This window comes from Nanorana parkeri, unplaced genomic scaffold, assembly GCF_000935625.1.
Source record: "Nanorana parkeri isolate BGI_ZX_2015 unplaced genomic scaffold, ASM93562v1 scaffold115, whole genome shotgun sequence".
NCBI lineage: Eukaryota > Metazoa > Chordata > Amphibia > Anura > Dicroglossidae > Nanorana > Nanorana parkeri.
This window is the reverse complement of record NW_017306383.1, coordinates 1036341-1053031: the sequence shown is the minus strand read 5'-3', so window position 1 is coordinate 1053031 and position 16691 is coordinate 1036341. Positions and strand designations below refer to the sequence as shown.

At 40.9% G+C, this 16691-nt stretch overlaps 1 protein-coding gene across 1 annotated transcript in view; it reads left to right on the top strand.

Annotated features, from left to right (window-relative positions):
• SCARB2 (scavenger receptor class B member 2) overlaps positions 1-16691 on the top strand; it is a 41250-nt gene that overhangs the window by 15590 nt on the left and 8969 nt on the right. Inside the window, exons 3-8 of the mRNA XM_018553282.1 lie at positions 396-543; positions 3411-3611; positions 4921-5012; positions 9254-9373; positions 10528-10706; positions 13023-13141. Of these exons, the coding sequence (XP_018408784.1) occupies positions 396-543; positions 3411-3611; positions 4921-5012; positions 9254-9373; positions 10528-10706; positions 13023-13141 (859 nt within the window). The remainder of the gene's footprint in view (positions 1-395; positions 544-3410; positions 3612-4920; positions 5013-9253; positions 9374-10527; positions 10707-13022; positions 13142-16691) is intronic.

Below are 16691 nucleotides of genomic sequence, written 5' to 3'. Positions count from 1 at the left end.
TATAACATTTTCAATTCTCGCTCATGGTAGTGTTTCATTCATATGCAAGAAAGCCGAGTAGTCTGTCCCAAACAAATCACATAAAGTAGTTTGCAGGCCCTAAAAGCTATGTGTCCATACTTTTGAACGGCTTGAAAACAGACCGTAAAACTACAGCCATTAACCTAAATTGCACATCCATGTACAAAGCAATGAGTGCAAGAACAATAGGTAGTCCTATCATGGACCTAAAGTCAATAAGCCCACTGGCTATGCATTGAAATCCTTATACAGGTGTTTAGCCGTCTATACTTATATTCACTTGATGTCCCTGGAAAAAATATCTATATATATATTTGTGCTGTTCGATTTTGTAATGAAGAATTGTGTGTTTTCTTCAATCTCTTTTATTTCAGGGAGTACAGACCTAAAGAAAATATTGAGTTTCTTGAAAATGGAACTGAAGTGTCAGCTGTTACCCCAAAAACGTATGTATTTGAGGCGGATCTATCTAAGGGAAACCCGATGACTGACTTTGTCCGAACTGTCAATATTCCTGTTGTGGTAAGATTTTAATCTATAACATATAACATGTACATAACATACAAATGAAGTACAGAATGAATTTTTAGATCATGTCAGTGGAAAACACACTCTGCTAAGCACTTTTGTTAGTGAACATAACAAATCAACAGCAATGTCAGAATTTCAACTTTTTCTTTCAAAAGGCACTTATTGTTTGTTTCTTAACAGTCATACACAAGTCAAAGACTTTAAACGCTTTTATGAGGCTAAAAGCCCAAACTTTTTGTTTCCAGTTTTGGATGGAGGAAAAAAAAATGTTTTCTCTTCCATTCATTGAGGGACACTGTGGAGATTTTTAGATCTTGACCGTTGGGTTAAAATACTACTTGCAAGAGTAAGATGCTAGGCACAAAAACACAAGTATCCCAGGGGTGGCCCCTGCTGGTGGTCAAACTGCCGATCTGTTAGAGGCTGCTCAGTTTTTTGCCTAGGATCTAAACGTATTCCTTTTTTTTCTGCTAGTTAGGTTTTTATTTCTCCAACTGATCAGTGGATTTCTTTAATCAACAACTGACTGGAAGACAGGCGGGATGATTGAAATCCTTGTAGTTTTCCCAGACTAGCTACTGAGCACATGCAGTTCCTTGCCAAAGCTGGTTTGGCTGCAAAATACGTTAATCAACATCTGGCTGAGTGACAGGCTGGATAATCCAGTAGTCTCGCCAGCCATCAAGCGCATGCAGTTTCTAGCTCTACTTACCTCTCAGAGCAGTCTGTAAGTCTTACCTTGTGGAACACATATTGACTGGCCAGACTCTGACCAACCAATCACAGTGTTCCCATACAGGCCAGAAGCAGCCGGCCATTTTCCCCGATGAACATGCTGCAGTGTTCATGCATGGAGCAGCGGTTCAGAGATCTAGACTCCTTCCTGCTGGTATGTATTGATTCTTTGGGGGGGTGGGCCCTGGCCATTCCTATGTATTTCTCCCTTTTGGGTTCTGTGGTTGGTAGGGCTGCTATTCAGCCTACTTGTAGCTGGGCTGGAAGATGCAGTGGCCATTTTGCCCTTGAGCTTTCTAACCTTACTTGACATCACTTCCCCCTGCATTTGAGAGATCCAGGAGCGCAGGGAAGATTTCCACCGCCGAAAAACTGGGCGGGATTACGTTAAAACGTGTGACGTCACACATACTAAAATAGTCACAACCTTTGATAGAACACCGCCATCAGGGGGGTATGGCCGACACCCATGTGAGGGGTCTGGGGGGCCCCTTACATGGGTATCAGCTGTACCAGCATGGCAGAGGTGACAGGGGAGGGGGTGGAGGAGGCTGGGCCCCAGCAGCAGCAGGTAAGAATCGTTGGGAGGAGGTAAGGGGAAAGGGACCCCGATGACCAGCCCACCTGGGACACTGCAGAGCCCACCATAGAGAGTCTCAGGTGGGCTATGTAGGATATACGGTGTGCTCTGCAGGGTCTCAGGTAAGTCCAGAGTCCAGCACGCTACTGCAACATTAGAGACCGCTGGGGGGGGTTCTGTGGCCAGTGTGATCCGCTCCCGTGACACCACCAACGCCCTCCCGTCCGTCCGTCTTGGAAGGGGGGCCCAAGATATAATCTTGCACCAGGGCCCTTTGGTTATTAGGTCTGCCACTGCACAGCTTTATGGCAGCAACTTGAAAACGAGATTTGAAGCAGAATAAACGAAGGAAAGGCACCAAGCAGATCTTCAAAAATAGGTTTATTTTCCGGCTGGGAACAATCAGCACTTCAGGTGTATTTAATTAATATAGGCTTGCAGGCCCTTTTTATAGGGGTTTGAACTTTAAAACCATTTGTGTTACCTTGAATTATCTCCAAAAATCAGATAATAATGCCACCCTAGATTGTGGCAAGAACATTAGATGGGCCTTCTTGTCTTGAGAAGACTCCCTCACATCAAGGTTAGAGGACAGCTGTCTTGGCATTGAACGTATTGCTTATTAGGACAAGGACAGAAAACTCTTTTATGACTTTCTGTCTTTGGACCCTTATTACTTCGACCTATAAGGCCTAAATGTCCTACATGAACTCCAGTTACCTCAACCTGCAAAGCTAAATGTTCCATATGTTACTTATTCATACAACTTGTTATATATGTACTATATGTACAGTATATATGATGTTTCCACTATAGACCAGAACACCATTAATTGTGCATTTATATAAATGCAGGACTTATTAGTTTATTTTTATTCTGTACAATACAGTGAGAATTTTTTCACACTTTTCATTATGGCAATAAAACCTGACAGAAGGTCTTACCCTTCCCAGCTTTGTTGAAATCTTCCTCCATTGCTGCAGTTTTTGATACTAAAGATGTTTGAATATAAGCCAATTATCAGCAGATAATGAACTTGTGTGTTGAGGCTGAGAGATATCTGTTTGAACATCAAATTGCCAGATGCAAGATGCAGTGATATAGTGGCTGAATAAGGACATGTAACCATTCTCGCACAACCCTGGGGCTGAAAAAAAAAATAGACCCAATTCCACCATCAATATTAACAGCGGTTTGATTGAGGAATCCCACTGTTTACATTCAATTAATTGTATTGTATACATTGGTTCCCTTAAAAACCAGCTGAAATTCGAACAGTGTATGAGCACCTTAACACTTCTGTTATTCCCTTCATACTATAAGCGGTCTGCTCAACTCTAAAAACCCATACACTTAATCACAGTAAAGTAATACATGACACTTAAGAAAATGTTCAAACAACTCCAGTACATATGCATTCTAGGTGAAAAAAAAACACACCTGTATATCAAAAAAAACCTTTCATCTTTGGGGGATTTCAGTGTATAAGAAAATATGATTTGCAAACATTCTCTAATAACTGCATTGGTCTTTACTACTTTAGACACTGCTGGAGAAGGTTCTAAAGAGCAAAATAGCTGGGATTTTAAGACCTATAATTGAAGCAGCACTGAAGACTTACAATGAAGGAATGTTCACCACTCGTACTGTCCATGAGATGCTATGGGGATACAAAGATCCACTTCTTACCTTGGTGCATAAAGTGGACTCCAGCGTCGATGAGATGTTTGGGTTGTTCTACAATGTAAGTTTTTGTGCATAAAAATAAATAAACAATCAGATTTTCATAAAACTATAAAATGTAATGTATTTGAGAGTTATAAAACAATATACATTCTAGAACGGCAAATGTTTTATCCAAACACACTATTGTTCCCCACTAGTTTTCCAGTGCTTAGAGGGCATGTATAACTGCGCCGCATGACTTTTACTGTGCAGGGAGTTAGGCTTAAATTTATCTATTGACCTCTCAAATCACAGCTCAGCTTCCCAAATTCCCTCATCAACCCACAAGCAGTAGACATTAACTAGTATAAAGTATTACCTAGATCCTAAAGTATGGTAGTAAAATGGCATATAGATAAAACATGACACAGGCACAGGGATGCATACTGTGAGGTTAATTGATTCATTGAAGGATTACACTTTTAATGTAGCTCTGTGCGGCCGTAATCACTTAAATCATCCAATGGTGCAAAGGACTCATACTCTGTACATGATAAGGTGTTATAGTGAACACACAAGTGTAAAATGTACTTCTTTCAATGACTTAAAATAACTCTGTTGTATTAACCCACAAGAACCAGCCTGTAACAATTTTAGTTCTATCCGGGTCTCCTACATGCATTCTGTACATACAGTATGTAGGCAAATGCAGCTTATAGATTCAATGAATTTCACAGAGCTTTGCAGTTGGATACTTTTACTTGAATAATTTTAATAACAAATACAGTTGTAGTCATTATCCATATTTATTGAAAGTGGTAAATTCATATTTGTTAAAAATTGCTATCTTGTTCATTAGGACTTCATAGTTATGTATTGATTAAGCTAGAAAATGGGAGGAGAACCTGTACCAGTTGTGGGGAATTTTAGGGGGTTGATCTATAAACAGTTTGCAGGGCAGTTTGCCATGGGAATATCTCTAAAATGTTTGTCCCGTGCGATTTATACAAACGAACAATTTTTTCCTTTAAAAATTTAATTAAATTTTAATGTTCTGATTGTAATAGTGCATTATAGTTACTAGATGGTTCTAAAGGAGCAAAGAAAATAAGGCTATATTTTTATGCTCCTCCGCTCCATCTAGTGGCCATAATACAATATTATCATCAGAACATTCGATTTGACATTTAATTACATATGAAAAAACGAAAGAACATTTGTTTGTGCATATATTTACAGAGGGTTAATGTTCACTGATATTCACAGAGCAAACAGCCTTGCAATTTCTTTTATAAATCACTTCCTAGAAGTATTTATTTCAAACAATAGTGTATGCTCTATACGCCCTCCAGCTGTTAACATTATTGCGTTTTGGTGTTCCTTTGTAGATGAACACAACAAATGATGGGACATATGTGTTTCTCAGTGGGTCAAAGGAATACAAGGACTTTACTCAGATTGTGGAATGGAATGGTAAAAGGTATTTACTGATTAATGAAATGGCTAATGTGATTTCACAAATTTGCTTTTCTCATAAGTGTTTGTCCAATTTTAAACACCAGTAAGTTTAAAGTCAGTTGCTGTCCTGTTCCAGTGTCATACACTTGATACAAAATGTGTGATCTTATAGTTACTGTTGAGACATCTGTCGACAAGGACTGATTTTTTTTTTCGTGACTAAATATGACTAAGAAACAACCCTTAATCATTTTTATAATCTTCCTTTTTGAACAAAAACATAAGGTTGCCTGTGCGCATTCCAATATTGGCTTCAAAAATGTTACCATCACTTGCAACAGTCAAATGTGTATGTTTCCAGTTCCGCATTATTCTAATAATAACTGATACAATGTTTAGCTGCTGTGATAGAAAAGGAATTTCAGTTATGCTTTGTATACGGTGAGCTGTTAATTAAGTTGTTTGTAGTTGATGTAGCAGGCGTACAATGGCTGCTGCAAAGCAGTGACATTGTGGTGTCAGCCTGCAACAGGGAGTGCTGCTATTGGCAGGATCTTCAGATAGGACACTTTGCAACAGAGTCACAAAAAAAATTATCTTAAAGTGACAATGTCAGGGGTAAAGTTTTAGGCTGTAGCAGAAATTCCAGCTCTGCAAATTCCAATGTGTAGAATAGCATGTCTCCCTCTGGCCACTGTGGTTCCTCCCCATGACCCCTACACATCACTATTGTGTCCTGCAGTGGCTAGGGGGCAACAGAAAGAACCACAGCGGCCAGAGAGGACATGCTATTCGGCCAGCTTGAGGAGTCAAATTGGATCAGTGTCAGTAGCTCTTCTACAGCGTGAAGTTTAGGCACACAGGTCGGCTGACAGGGTATGTATAAAACTGTCTTGCTTACGAACTAGTGTGTTTGTTATTTTGTAGACCCAGTAACAGGGTCACTTTTTATTTGTATACAGTGATGTATGATGCCAAACATACTAAAAACAGATTTAGAGTTTAGATGCACTATAATGTAGGGATGGTCAGATACCAGTGCCGATACTTGGCATTTTCTTGAGAACTACCAGGGTCGCAGCAGCTGAGACAGGGCCCTGGCGCTCCACCACTGTCCTGAAATCATTAGTTTTTTTTTGTTTTAGAATGCCTGTCCCATGACACTTAACAAAAATGTATCTGTAATTGTATCTGTCAGTACTTGGTCTGGAAAAAATGGTATAGGTGCTTCCCTAATATATATCTATATAAAACAAATCATACATGAAAACAGGGATGCACAAATCCCAGGAGCCCCATAGCCAATGCTGCTTATAAATGACAGCTGCCTCCTAACTTTTGAGCTTTTCGCTAGTCTAGTCCTGGAGCTGAAAAGTATCCGTACTTGTACCGAGTACGACACCTTGGGATCTGTGCATGTCTACTATAATGCTTTATAATTGTTTCCGGATATCCAACCTATATATTATAGCTATACCATTGGCCCACTTAAAAGATTGTAGGTCTGCTAAACCAATGTTGGAAAAATAAGTCATCTAGAAAACTTAGGTACAATAACATGTACAAATATTTCTATATGTATCAGTATCTATCATGTACTTATTTGTCACAATATCACAGTGGTTATAAATGAAGTTTAAAAGGGACAAAAGTATGCATGTGAAATTAGATCCATGCATAGAATATGTACTTAGATCTAGGCACAACCCAGGTTATGAAACATTGTACCTTTTTGTCCTCTTTGTTGGTTTCATCTACTGAATAATCTAAAAGAGTCAAAGTTTAGTCCGTTCCAAAGCTAATAGAAGACAAAACAAAATACAGTGTATCTACATGTTGCAGAGGAAATCTTTCTTGACCCAATCAACAGTGGGTAAATTTGTTTTTAGGATTAGGCTCCATTCACACAGGGTATGCTGCGATTCCCCTGGCAAGATTCCTGCCTGTCCGGTTCAAATGAGGCCACTGTACACATTGAAGTAAATGACAGAGTGATAGCGACCGCATCTGTATGCTTTCAGGTAGGGATGCACCGTTAGCAATTATTTGAGCGAGTACATATACTTGCCCAAATGCTCCGATACCTAACTCCAATACCAGAACTTCCAGTCAGAGGGAGTGGTTTATGACCCTCCTCCCGGCTTCCTGATTGGCTAGGAAGCCGACTTCACTTGATGCTAGGCAGCCTGGCTTTCTAACCAATCAGGAAGCTGGGCAGCAGGTAATGACCCACCTCCCGGCTTCCTTATTGGTCAGAAAGCCAGGTTGCCTAACAGGTGAAGCCAGCTTCCTAGCCAATCAGGAAGCCGGGAGGCCGGTCATGAAATTGGCTGCCTATCAACAAGTGAAGCTGGCTTCCTAGCCAATCGGGAACCCGGACAGCACCTCATGCCCTAATTGGTCAGGAAGCCAGGCAGCCTTGGCAAGTAAAGCCGGTGTTCTTTCGATAGAACACAGGCTTTCTAGCCAATTAGGAAGCCATGCGGCGAGTCATGATCCGCTGCCCGGCTTCCTCATAATCGGGGCACCGGTATCGGTACTCGGTATGGGCGAGTACCCAAAAAAACATATTTTTACTTGTACTCGATACCGAAAAAACGGTATCCGTGTATCCCTAAATCCAGGTTGTTGTAGAGCTTGCTGTTAAGTAATGCCTACCACACAATCCTACTGGCAGTTTTCGACAGACGCAGTTCTTTGCATGTGAAAGTGAATTCTCAAAAAAAAAAATTACATACATGGGTTGTGTCATTGCAATACTACAAACTTCACATTAATGATAATTGTAATTAGGGATGCACTGAAGTAAATTTTTTAAAACCTGAAACCGAAATTAAAAAAAAATTAGTCAGGCCGAAACCGAAAATGTCTTTTTCTGCCCCTGTTATGAATGAACAGGAAGCCTCTATACTGGGTGCTCCTGTATATTCATAAACTGTGGAGATGGTATCAGTTACTGTCCACAATCATAGCATACAATGTCCTCAGTTATCTACAAACACTCAGCGATCAGTTCTGATCCCACTCTCCATCCTGACTCGCCTGTCACAGGAGGCCAAGCGGGGCAGTGCAGTAGGAGAGCTCGGCCTCCTGTTACAGATGACAGCTGTCTCATAACTGCACCACCCTGCTCGGCATCCTGACAGCTTCTGTCCTCCCTGCTGGGTGCCAGTCTGTCACAGACTGTCTCCAGTGGGGAGGAGAGAATATAGGGATATACTGAATTTTTAGCTGAATTTTTGGCAGTTTTGGTACTATCAGCATTTTGCCTATGGTACCATTTTCGGCTGAAATGTTTTGGTGGCCAAAATTTCATTGCATCCCGAATTGTGATGTTTTGTGACAGTGTTATTGAGGAGCGCATTAAAGGAGAACTATGAGATGAGTGGTTTCCACTCACCTCATAGTTCTAGCCGACCTGTGACAATTAGACTGTCACAGGTCGGCTCAGTATACCGTGTTCGCTCACCTCTCAATCCTGTCACGGCTCTCTGCCGTGACAGGGGGAGGGGCTGGATTCCCCTCTCCCCGCTCCGATCTGCCAGCGCTGACTGGCGGAACGGATGGGGGAGGGGGTGGGTACATCTGGCTCTGCCTCTAGATAGGCAGAGCCAGCTGTCACTCACGCAGCTGGGCGGATCCCGACTTCCATGTCGGGATCCGCTCCGGCTGCGGCGTCTCAGTATACCGCGAGCTGTAGCTCACGGTATCCTGAGCTTAGGGTAACGGGAGGACGCTAGTTTGTGTCCTCCCGTTACCCTAAGGAGAACTATGGGGAAAAACACTGACCCCATAGTTCTCCTTTAAATGGAACCATTGTGGAGGAGAAAAACTATGCTTTGCAAGATAAAATGCAGTTCATGAAAATAAGCTGTAAGTGGATTAATATTGATTTGGGTTGAATACATGTGGGGAAAAAAGTACAATTCCACACCTATGCAATATTTTGTATGTGATGGAATAAAGAATGCAGTTCAAATAACTTAGCTTGGTGACTTGACCCTATAGACAACTAAGCTGATACTAAGAGTATCCTATGAGCAAATGCATACTGTGCATCATGGCGATGCTGGCATGAAGATACCAGTTAACGTAGTTGATTGTTGCCACAGTTTCGATCTCATGACCAGCAATTGTAGCTAGATTAAATGATCGAGTTACCTGCAGTATAAAGTTAGTTGTCAAAAATACAACTAATATCATGCATTGGCTTGACAATCTGTGTTTACAGATTTATTGAACAGTTTGCTTTTTTACTTCCAGAAATCTTTCATGGTGGACTTCAGACCGATGCAATATGATTAATGGGACAGACGGGACATCTTTTCACCCACTGATAAATAAAGATGATATTATTTACATGTTTTCATCAGACCTGTGCAGGTAAGGAGGAAACATTTATTAAAATCTTGCAAGATACAGTTCTTTATAATGTAGCCTTTTGAGTTGCCCTTTAAGATATTTTTACTACAACCCCACTTGCTCTGAGTTGAGGGGATGTTATAAACTGAAAGCCCAAAGGTGATCACCATGCCTGACGTTAACACAATTTTCTCTTAGTCCGTCTGCAAAGTCCCACAGATACCTTTTGATTTTGCCAGCAGGGCTATCGTGGTTGTCACTGCTGATTTACAAGCCTGTAGCTTGTCACTCAGCACTTGGCCCCGCCTAGTCCTGTCCGCTGCTTTCTGATTTAATAGCATCACCTCTTGCTCAGAAGGCATATTGGCTCAGTCAGGGAAAGGAATTTGTTTAATTTATCTTAGATCACATAGTGACTGGATCTCATACTTGTTTAGAATGACATACAGGAGCCTTTAGTTGTACATATAGGAAACTGAACTCAAAAATAATCCTAAACAGTCCAAATGTCCAAAAGCTGTCCAACTGAAGGGTGGGCAATACCACTTAGAGTCTCAATAGATGTAGAGATCATACTACGAACAGTATCTGAAGGAGACGACACCTAAACAAATGCTAGATATAGAAGGGACAACCAAAAATGAAACTTGGCATGCCCAAAAGGAGGGTAGCAAGAATCGAACTAGTGAGCCAGACCAGGACAGATAAAGAACAGTAAGGGGAAAATTTGCTATCTGAAGGAGTTATGGACTACAATCAGTGATGTGGAGGTGCAACCAACCATCCAAACAAAAAAACAAATCAAGGCCTCCTGAACTCACAAACGAAGCAATTGGTGCTGTTGAGGGTCGCAGATGCCTGGAGGTGACCAAGTCACTCTAGGTGGGTTGCGGTATGAGACTAGAGAACGAAAAAGAAAAGCAATGCCTGTCGTCATGAGCCCTTACACCGCCAGCCCCCTTTGCCTAGTCTGAGTCCTGCTATGCAGGGGATAATGTAAAACCTGTATAAAAGGTTCCAGTTATGCAACTAGTGGATTTAAAAGAATGTCATTCATCTTAATAAATGCATAACTGTGATTTAGATTTAGTTTCCTATATCTATCTAGAGAACAACTTTAAATGCAGACTGTCCTTTAGTTATATTTCATATTCAACAATTACTTTTTTCCCCAGGTCTTTGTACGCGGTTTATAACTCCACAAAAACTGTAAAGGAAATTGCAGCCTTCCGTTTCATCCCACCAGCAAAGGTTTTTGCTAATGTAACTATCAATCCTGACAATGCTGGTTTCTGTGTTCCTGCGGGGAACTGCCTGCCATCAGGACTACTGAATGTCAGTGAATGCAAGCAAGGTATGTGATTCTACTGCATGTTAAGATAATGGAAGCTGCAGACAGTATGCATTCCACTGAAACAGTGATCTCAGAAACATACAGAGGGGAATTTATCAAAACTGGAGCGGACAAAATCGGGAGCAGTTGCCCAGAACAACCAATCAGCTTCTCTTTTCAGTTTGTTCAGTTGAAGTTTGAAAAGAGAGATGATGATTGGTTGCCATGCACAGCTGCTCCAGGTTTGATAAATTCCCCATACAGTATATGGGCAACTAATTGGTAATTTGCTACAAAAGATCCAGAGGTTGCACTTTCTTACTAGAATCAGAAAATGTAATTTCAAATGAATACTCTTATGGTGCACACCCTAAATGAGTGATTTTGTGACAAGATCATTCAAATATTTCAAAGTATGTTGGAAAATCCCATCAATCAATCAATCAATCAATCCTTCTGATGTTCAACTCTTCAAGTGTCTGTTAGTGCTTCCTTAGCACAGGGCTCAAAATTTCCACTCGCCTGCTCACATTTTGGCGAGTGGAAATAAAGTGAGGGTGAGTCAGGCACGAGTCCTGTGGCAGGATGGGGGAAGAGAAAGTGGGCACCAGGCGCCGGCCGTCCTGCAGTAAATAAGGAGGCGGGAGAGGCCCTGGAGGGAGACAGGAGGCGAAAGTACATAATTGTACTGCAGAGCAGCCTGCAGGCACACTATGGGGCAACGCTGGGGTCTCGGCCGGGAGGCCCCAGCGAGCAGCCACCTGAATACAGAGCCTGCCGCCTCTCCCTGCTGCATGGTGTTCCCACCCGGAGGACAGTCAGATGATGGTGATGCTTTCATCTATGTGCCTACGTTCTGTGACATGTTTGTAGTCCTATTATTATTAAACCGCATCAATAAAGAAATGTAAAATATTGCAGCATTCAGAAATTAGATATATTATTAGGCACAGGAAGGATGAGCTCTGCTTTCTGTCAGGAAACAGATGATGTAAACAATCGTATGGGGTGAGAGGACAGCTGCTGTCAGCTGCTCCTTGTTCAGTTTGCAATGGGAATATGTGAGCAAATAGGGTGACACACCAGCTTAGCACTCGATTTGGGTAAAGTTCATAATAATCCATAATGAGAAAAAAGCAGTGACTTCCTTTGCTGATGTCCATATGAAAATGCTAGTTGCTTGCCTGTTATGCTGACTCACTGGTTTCAGTACATTTTTGTGTCACTGCCTGGAACAAGTATTAACATTGGAAATGTCAGAACATCTTATTTGCATACTCGTCTTGGGTTCGTGACTCAAAGTATTAAAGTGGACCTTTACCCCCTTTGACTAAAAAAACATATTTTTATTTTACTTACAATTTCTTTTTTTCCACTTCCTGGTTCACTTTGGCACAAATGATGTAATCATGCCCAAGCATAGTAGGAATAAGTCCTGGGTAGAATACATCAGCAAACATTGCTGGGAAATCTCATCTGTAATCTCATGAGATCTCTGGTAAAGGCATTTTCCTCCCCTGACATGATGTGCATGGTCATATGTCCTAGAGTTCCAGGAAGTAAAGGGAGATCTAGTAACCTGCCCTTAGTAAAAATAGCCACTGTGAGAAGAATGGGGAAGAAAATAAAAATAAGGTATGTAAAAAAAATTAAAGCCTGCAAATATCTATATGTATGTGTTTGTAGATTGTCATTATTAAACATTTCTAAAGGTGTGTTCTTTAAAAGCAAGAGGGCCAGGATGACAGCCAGGCAACTAGCGTTTCTAAAATGAATGGTCAGAAATGTCAACCTCTATGTTTCCATCATGACAAGATTCCTTTGAAGCGACCCTGTCGGGTTTTTAAAAAGTTTTGTAACGGCAGGTCCCTGTAATCGAAGACTGCTTATATTCCCCTTTCCAGAAACCCATGTCTCCTACCTTTCCTTCTTCCTAGCCCTGTAACCTCTAAAAGACTCTTCAACATTCAACAGTTTCCAGAGTGTTGGATGCCTATGTCCTCTGCTTCACCATGTAGTTCCATTATCCAACCCCAACATCATTACAGGATTCAGCAATGGTGTAGGTTTCTGAGGATGGAACATGTATGGCAGAGGACACGGGCATCAGACACTCCTAAACCATCAAATGCCAGACAGAATGAGACTTCAGCACTTAAATGTAGGGGAGGTAGGAGACACAGGCTGCTGGAGAGGTAAACAAAAAATGTTCATGGACTTGCTGTTGGGAAGATTTGACAGGGTCACTTTAAAAAAAACAAAAACAAGCACTTATGAATTGTTGCATACTGTACTTGTATATTCATTATTTTTTTTGTTGAAAAATCTGATTCACAGGCGCCCCCATCATTCTCTCATCTCCTCATTTCTACCAAGCGGATGAATCCATAGTTAAGAGCATAGAAGGAATAAGTCCTAACCAAGATGACCATGAAACATTCATGGATATCAATCCGGTAAGATTAATGTGTAACGAGCCAGTATAAAAAAGGTCCATGGGTATACTGTATATACAAGCATAACCATTTTGCAGATCCCAGTCCTCCTGGTAACAAGTGGCAATGCTTTTTATAAGGTGTGAACTGACATATTTTTTAGGCTTGTTCCTGAAATGAAAGCATTGAGTGACTGTAGTGTGCAAAGTGCAGTTTTCCACAGCAGCCAGTAGACTAAAATGTTATTGGCTGCTATGATATATTGTCCTTTGTACATTCTTATTAATATTTGTACTCTCTTATAGCTTATATAGCCTGATTCCCTACAGTTATTGTAAAAGGCAAATACTAATAAAAAAGCAAGAAGAATTCAGTGTGGGTTTCCCTTTAGTTTCAGTCCAATATACAGATTGCATCTGCAAATAATTCTGTTTAAATATTTTAGGTGGGCAGAGCTAAATAGGTTTGGAGCACTGGATGTCTAAAATGTACTCGGGAAGTTAAATTAAATAAAGTTATTTTTGGCAATTGAACTTCGTAAAGTGTGCCTTCGGCCATGTGCATTGCTAAGTGTTCTGTAGCAGTGTAGATCATACCTGCAAAGGATTGATGAGTAAAATGACTTTTGGTCTGCACATGTACAGTGCAGTTTATGCAGTCCCCATGTTTTTGAAGTCTGCAATACTGAGCTTAAGGGAGAGATTGCCTTGAAAGGTCTGGTAGTTCCAACAATAAACAGTAAAAGAAAAGATAGCCATGCACTATGGAAGGCCAGGCTACATTTTCAGCATGCCCCAAAATGTATCTGTATTTACTAGACTAAAGAAGGAGGGTGACGCATGGACCCATGCTATGTTATGTGGCCAAGTGAGTTGCAGACATGGGGATGGTTGCAGTGGTGGCAGTGTGGTGGTCAAGCAAGATGAGGTGCTTGTTCACCCTGCTGCTGGCAGTATGGGTCAGAAAAAGAAAAGGTGTCAGCAAATTGGAGGAGATTCACTCTCCAATCACTACTGTGCAACTAAATAAAAAAGTGTAGGGAGGGGAGTTGCACATTAGCAGGTCTAGTTATGGATGCGGCTTAACTTGGCTCTGCACCACCCGAGAGCAATCAGTTGAGTGATCCAGCCGGGGCGATAACACCTGTGTGTCCCACAATCTATCCCTACACTCTCCAGATACCTTGGAGACCATGGGCATCAGCAGCGAGACCAACACCCACTGCACTGAGCCACCAATACTTATCTCCTGACAAATCTCCACCCTTCCTCCAATACCTTGAACAAAACACAGGAGAATCCTATGACCTTGTATAAATTTGAAGTGGATTACAGACCACCTACCATGAGAGATCAAAAAATTTGGCCATCACACTGCAGCACTGGAAGGCCGCATGGATGGTGCAACCACTGTGTTAGAATGACATTAAGATGAAATAGACACCATCAAATCTTAGAACCAAGCCCTACATTATAAGCTGAAGGGTGCAGAAAACTGTGTTTGATGATCAAACCTCTGAATCAGAGGCCTTCTCGAAATTATCACGGATCTCCAATCTACTGCCACAGCCCTATTTCAGGAGCTCGGCCTTTAATGCACATTGAGGGCCTTTACTAAGTGACAACGTGATGGTCCCCTGCTAGACCTATCAATTATGTTCTACTGCTTTTTCCACCAAAGAGTGATTGGTCCAGGCAAGGTTTCCTCTTTAAGATACTTTTACCCACTTCAGACAAAGCCAGCAACCATGTCTCTGTTCTCAGCTTGAATAATTGAGATACAGACCAGCCTTTTCGAACTGGTCAAAAATTACACTAGGATTCATCCTTGCCCAGCAGCTTTCTCTGTGGAGCTGTGATCAACCACTGCCTTTACGAAACCTCTTTCCTGTAATCTTCTTGGCTAAAACAAGAGATATTACTATTCTCACCAATATTCCCCCATTTACCCTATTTGTTTCCTCTCCCTGCCATCACTGAATTTCTACAGGGGCCATTTGTCATTGATGTTTCTGTGTGCACCTCCTGTTGCAGTAGGAGTCCCAGTCAGTCTGCTGCATTGTCGGTAACGTTACATTAATCTGAGAAAGTAAGTTGTCTTAACAAAGGTCATGCCGTAGTCTTGACAAAAGATAATGCAGTAGATGATTTAATTTGCCTTTTTCTACCAAATGCTGGAATTTCAGTTTTGGATCAAATGAGCAAGATTAGTGAGATGTTTAGCTCTCTTCCTCCTGATTTGAACAGAATCCCTATTATCTGGTGTTGGAAAAATGTTAATAATTATTATTTTGATAAAACAGTGAATGGACCAGCACACCCAGGAGTACTTTAATGTTTTGAACAGAGCAACCAAATTTTAGTACAGCTGTACAAGTTTTTGCATCCAGAACCTTCATTGTACTAAAGATTACCAAATAAATCATAAGTTGCTGACAATTAGAAATTGAGATCTTAATTGCTTTGATCAAGCTGATAGTGAGGTTTTTTATGCTTATACCACACCCAATGTTTCTGTTTTTCTTTTTAATAGCAAGCAACATAACAAAGAGACATTTAGGTAGGAGCAGCTGTACTCTATGTTGACCACATAAGACAAATACAGTATGGTTACCATTTGGCTAAATGTCACAACCAAGCTATTCAATACAAGAACTGAAAGACTGTGGATGGGGTGATGATGCACACATGAAAAAATGTAAACACACATGCAAAGTAAAATGAGCTTTTGCCCTGTACTTCCTGCAACTGTTACCTTGACAACTATGCACTTGCACTTTGTTCTAGTTTGAGCAATCAGGCCAACCACAAGAGTCACAAGACAGATGGGTCACACCTTTCTTGTGTTCTCACTTGCATCATCTTCCTTAAACTTTGGTTTATTTTTTTATATAACTTAGACAAGCAGAGGAAATAAAAGCTATATGTTTCAAATGTGAACGTTTATCTTGCAAAGTGAATGTCCGTACACCACCACCTGTTGGTGAAATCTGGCATCACATTGTGAGATATAACGCCACAATATAAATTTAATTATATTTCCGACAACTTGGCCACTCAAAGGGATAAAAATTTATCTCCGAGGCTTGTGATTTGTTTTTTTCTGAATAAGTGATCTTTTCAAAAGCAGTACCAATCTTGTTAGAATGAATCGTTATTTTGCAAAATGCACATGTGACAAAGCCAGAATGATGCGTACAGGTACAGGAAATTGGAATTAATATTGCGTTAGATTATTCAATTATGTAAAGATAAAAACAGACATGCAAAGAACATTTTATGACAGAAAATGTCTAGATGAATCTCTGACTGGAAATGGTATGTTTCATTAGACCACTATCTTATGTCTATTGGTAGCCTGAGTCGTCTGTGCAAATGTTAAAGCTCAACTAAATTCTAGTTGTTGTTTTTGGTGTTAGGAAGTGTGTAAGTGTTCCAGCATTTACAAAGCTTTTACTGCTTTTTTTTGTCTCCATTTCAGGCATCTTCCATCGTTTTCCTGTTATGACATGTTTCAGAACAGGAAATAAGACCTCATTCACACGAGCGGTGGACTTTATTGCCCCCCCCCC